At 45.2% G+C, this 5,002-nt stretch overlaps 1 protein-coding gene across 1 annotated transcript in view; it reads right to left on the minus strand.

Annotated features, from left to right (window-relative positions):
* The window catches only part of LOC149431504 (NEDD4-like E3 ubiquitin-protein ligase WWP2), a gene marked incomplete at its 3' end in the record, with an annotated part of 24,915 nt that extends 20,372 nt beyond the window's left edge, over positions 1–4,543 (minus strand). Inside the window, exons 1-2 of the mRNA XM_089665532.1 lie at positions 4,461–4,543; positions 1,067–1,195 (exon numbers count right to left, since the gene is read on the minus strand). Coding sequence (XP_089521658.1) covers positions 1,067–1,194 — 128 coding nt within the window. The remainder of the gene's footprint in view (positions 1–1,066; positions 1,196–4,460) is intronic.
* Positions 4,544–5,002: the final 459 nt, after the last annotated feature.

Here is a 5,002-nt window from a genome sequence, read left to right on the forward strand (position 1 = left end):
AGCAGGAGCGTCACCGCCTACCAGACATTGCAGAGAAAAAAAATCTAGCAGATCCTCACTGACAGGACACAGAGCTGCCTAGTTTACATAGAGCTGTGTCCTGTCACTCTCCTTAACGATTAACGGGTGATGGTATTCATCCATTGGCCAGCACCTGTTAACCGGCCCCTGCTGTGTCCAATCAGAGCAGAAGCAGCGGTTTCCACCACCTACCAGACAATGCAGGGAAAGTAAATCTAGCAGATCCTCGTAGAAAGGACACAGCTCTGCCTAGTTTACTGAGAGCTGTGTCCTGTCACTCTCCTTAACGATCAACGGGTGCCAGCACTCATCCATTGGCCAGCATCTGTTAACCGGCTTCTGCTGTGTCCAATCAGAGCAGAAGCGGCAGTTTCCACCGCCTACCAGACATTGCAGGGAAAAAAAAAATCTAGCAGATCCTCACTGACAGGACACAGCTCTGCCTAGTTTACATAGAGCTGTGTCCTGTCACTCTCCTTAACGATCTACGAGTGTCGGCACTCATGCATTACCCGGCACCTGTTAACCATCCTCTGCTGTGTCCAATCAGAGCAGAAGCGGCAGTTTCCCCCGCCTACCAGACATTGCAGGGAAAGTAAATCTAGCACATCCTCGCTGACAGGACACAGCGCTGCCTAGTTTATATAGAGCTGTGTCCTGTCACTCTCCTTAACGATCAACGGGTGCCGATACTCATCCATTGGCCGGCACCTGTTAACTCATCCTGTAGAAGCGGCGGTTTCCACCGCCTACCAGACATTGCAGGGAAAGTAAATCTAGCACATCCTCGCTGACAGGACACAGCGCTGCCTAGTTTATATAGAGCTGTGTCCTGTCACTCTCCTTAACGATCAACGGGTGCCGGTACTCATCCATTGGCCGGCACCTGTTAACCGGCTTCTGCTGTGTCCAATCAGAGCAGAAGCGGCGCTCTGGCGGCTGAAAGTGCAAAATCGCGTTTATATACGTGATTTTGCAGAGAATGTCCGCCCTGTAGCAGTGTAGGGTGGACGGCAAGTGGTTTAACTTTGGTTTCCATACTCACCCTGAGTCAAAGCCAGGCCTGGGATCCTTAAATGTTGTGGTACGAGAGTTGTGATCCACAAAGTAGCGAACTCCTTCACTAGTATATTTCATTTCCCATCCTGGAGGCAGTGCTGGCTCCTGGATCATACTAAAAAAAAAGGATAAAAAAAGAGGGATTATTTAGGGGTTCTGCTGTCTAGACCAGCCGTCCTCCAACAGGGTTACGTGAGACCCTAGGGTTCCTCCAATGATTGCTAGGAGGGCCTGGAAGCCTATTGAGCTGTAACAGATTGACCTCCCAACTGATGGTGCCTACATAGCAGCAACACCACTTGGCACAGCCAGCAGCATGGCACCAATGATCTTTTTAGCTGTTTGTAAGGGTGGCAATTCTGACCCCTACTTTAAAGGACCACTACAAAATTAGTTTTAACAGGGGTTCCCAGAGACCTGAAAATTATTTCAATGACTACTCCAGGGCGAACGGCTGTTCTAGATACTAGACCACAAGGCTGACTGAAAAAAATAAATTATTTGGCAGGTAAACAGTTAACACTGAATTCCAGAAATTCAGCCACTTTGTAAAAAGTGAAAGCACACTATGAGTTAAGTCCAAGAAGCTGCATGACATCCCCTGGGCTTACCTCTTTTACTTTTGACAGGTTTATTGCTCCGCTGGAGAGGCACTCTGGGATCTGAGAAAGAAGAGAGGCAAACACAGCTGCTATGCTCGCCCCTCCCCTCTGCTGCCCATTCACAGAAGCCTTTGTAATTTGGGAATAATAATATCAAGGCTTCTGAGATTGGGCAGGAAGACGGGAGCGGCAGGCATATCAGCTGCAGATACTCTCCTGTTCAAGATGCAAAGCTCAGAAGGATCAGTGCTACTGTCTTCTGGGGGTACGATAAGGCTACATTCACACCAGCGGATGCAAATCAAGGATTCCTGCTGTGGCTCTCAGTGGGAAGGTGTGGCTGCTGACCCCGTTCACTAGAACAACAGTTTGCCAGCAGTTGCAGCTATTTGTGGCTCTCTGCACAGGCAGCGATCACCACACGTAACAGCTGACTTTGCAAAGAGCCGCAAATAGATGTAGCTGCTGGTGACCTGTCATTCTAGTGAACGGGGTTGGCAGCCGCACTTAGCCACTGAGAGCCCCTGAGAACCAGAATCAGAAGATTCCTGCCGCTACTATTCGCACCGGCTCTAATCACCAGTACGAATGTAGCCTAAAGCTGTCAGACAGAAATAATAGAGCCAAGTCCAGGAAGTGTCATGCACCTCGCTGGACTTAACTCATAGTGTGCCTTCATTTTTTTAAATTTTTTTTTAAAAACCTGAATTTCTGGAATTCATCGTTCACATAAGTGGATTAATCATTCATCTAGAGTTCAGCTTGAGGTGGAACAATTGTACAATCTTCTAACTGGACACACTGGGTGTCATGTGTTGCCAATAAAAACTAATCAGAATTTCCTTTTTCATACTGTAATGCAGACCGTACATTGGTTGAATTCAGAACAAATTTTCTTTAGAAAATTGGAAATTTTGTGCATTTTGTAACCCGATGGCGCCACCGTTGATTTTGAAAATCAGCCAACCAAGCCTTCAATTTTACCGCATGTTGCTACAGAAAAGAATTTTCGTGGCCAAGAACCTTCTTTCCTGGTCGCCGCTCGCGCTCGTTTCTTTTTCAATTACATTTCTCGTACGATTCTCTCATCGTTGATTATTATTATACAGGATTTATATAGCGCCAACAGTTTGCTCAGCGCTTTACAATAGAACATTCATTTTAAAAAAAAATTGCCAACATGCCAGATCACTCAAATTCAATGGTCACTGGAAAATCAGCCGTTGCTGTGGCCCAGTAATGGTGCGAAATTAAAACGAAAATTGTTAGAAAAGATTTTCTAAAGAAAATTCTTTCGGAATTTACTGAAGGACAGATAGCAGCAGCAACCAGCTTTGGATACTATGGACAACAAAAGATGCTTTCTCTTCAAGTAGTAACCCAAGAACTAGAGATGAGCGAATTTTTCAAAAATTCGATTCGGCTGATTCGGCGAATTACAGGAAGAAATTCGATTCGATGCGAATTAATTCGCTACGAAGTTAACTTATAAAAAGGGTTTCTAGGCTTCAGAGAGCCTTTAAATTAGTGCAGAACACTGTACCTTTAATTTAAATGCCCTTGGAGATGAGGAAGGAGAAGGAGAAGGAGAAGGATGAGAAGAAGGAGAAGGAGAAGGATGAGAAGAAGGAGAAGGAGAAGGATGAGAAGAAGGAGAAGGAGAAGGATGAGAAGAAGGAGAAGGAGAAGGATGAGAAGAAGGAGAAGGATGAGAAGAAGGAGAAGGAGAAGGATGAGAAGAAGGAGAAGGAGAAGGATGAGAAGAAGGAGAAGGATGAGAAGAAGGAGAAGGAGAAGGATGAGAAGAAGGAGAAGGATGAGAAGAAGGAGAAGGAGAAGGATGAGAAGAAGGAGAAGGATGAGAAGAAGGAGAAGGAGAAGGAGAAGGAGGAGAAGAAGGAGAAGGATGAGAAGAAGGAGAAGGATGAGAAGAAGGAGAAGGATGAGAAGAAGGATGAGAAGAAGAAGGATGAGAAGAAGGACAGTTCTGTGACAGTTTCTGTCTATTTCTGACAGTTCTGGGACATTCCCTCCATACAGCGGTTGAAACATTGTATCTATTTGTTTCCATAAATGACATTCTGCAGATACACTTAGAGGAGCTCTGCAGATACACTTTTTGCCGGCTTGGAATTATTCTTATTTTCATCCTACTTCTTCTTCTTCTTCTTCTTCATCCTCATCCTCTTCTTCTGAGGATGAAGAAGAAGAAGTAGGATGAAAATAAGATTAATTCCAAGCCGGCAAAAAGTGTATCTGCAGAGCTCCTCTAAGTGTATCTGCAGAATAGAGGAACTCTGCACATACACTTTTTGCCGGCTTGGAATTATTCTTATTTACATCCTACTTCTTCTTCTTCTTCTTCTTCTTCTTCTTCTTCATCCTCATCCTCATCCTCTTCTTCTGAGGATGAGGATGAAGAAGAAGAAGAAGAAGAAGTAGGATGAAAATAAGAATTCCAAACCGGCAAAAAGTGTATGTGCAGAGTTCCTCTATTTCTGACAGTTCTCTGACAGCTTCTTCACATGTACAGCGGTTGAAACATCTGTATCCTAAATGGAAACTAATAGATACAATGTTTCAACCGCTGTACATGTGTTCCTTCTGTCAGAGAACTGTCAGAAATAGCGGAGCTCTCTGCAGGGACACTTTTGCCGGCTGATCGGGAAAAATCAAATTTTTCCTGAAATTCGTATCGAATTCCGGTTCGCCTGGTTCGATTCGCTCATCTCTACCAAGAACCTCTGATTATCAACACTCCTCGTGTCATGTTCTCACCCCTGAGTGCGTGGATCCTCCCATTGTGTGGTCCTCGTGTTGTGGTTCACGTAATAGACTCTCCCATTGTCCTGTCGCTTCTCTGGAAGGGAGAAAAAAAAAAAGAAGAGAAAAACACATTGTAAGGAATAAGGCTGATGACTTCTTCATTCAAGTTACTAATGGTAGGATAAAATCAGGGGCGGACTGACCATTTGGAAACTCGGGCACTGCCCGAGGGCCCGGGGTCAGTAGGGGGCCCCATGAGATGCCCCTGGTACCTTTTTTATAGGCTTTTTTGAGTTTGGGCAAGGACACAGGGGCCCCATGATCCCCTATTGCCCGGGGGCCCCATGAGTTGTCAGTCCGCCCCTGGATAAAATAACCCGAAAGCCTCCATACTGTACAGTGCAAATAAAAATCCTCTCACCACCTGACTGGACCAGAGCTAAACCTAAACTTTTAGAACACGTGGATGTATCTTTTCACCATATTTTCACAAATGCCCCCAAGCACGCACACTTTCAAAATAATTTCCCTGTTCCCCAGCCTTTTCTGTGCGT

The sequence above is a fragment of the Staurois parvus genome, unplaced genomic scaffold, assembly GCF_062004578.1.
Source record: "Staurois parvus isolate SC_StPar_1 unplaced genomic scaffold, SC_StPar_1.0 ptg002231l, whole genome shotgun sequence".
Classification (NCBI taxonomy): domain Eukaryota; kingdom Metazoa; phylum Chordata; class Amphibia; order Anura; family Ranidae; genus Staurois; species Staurois parvus.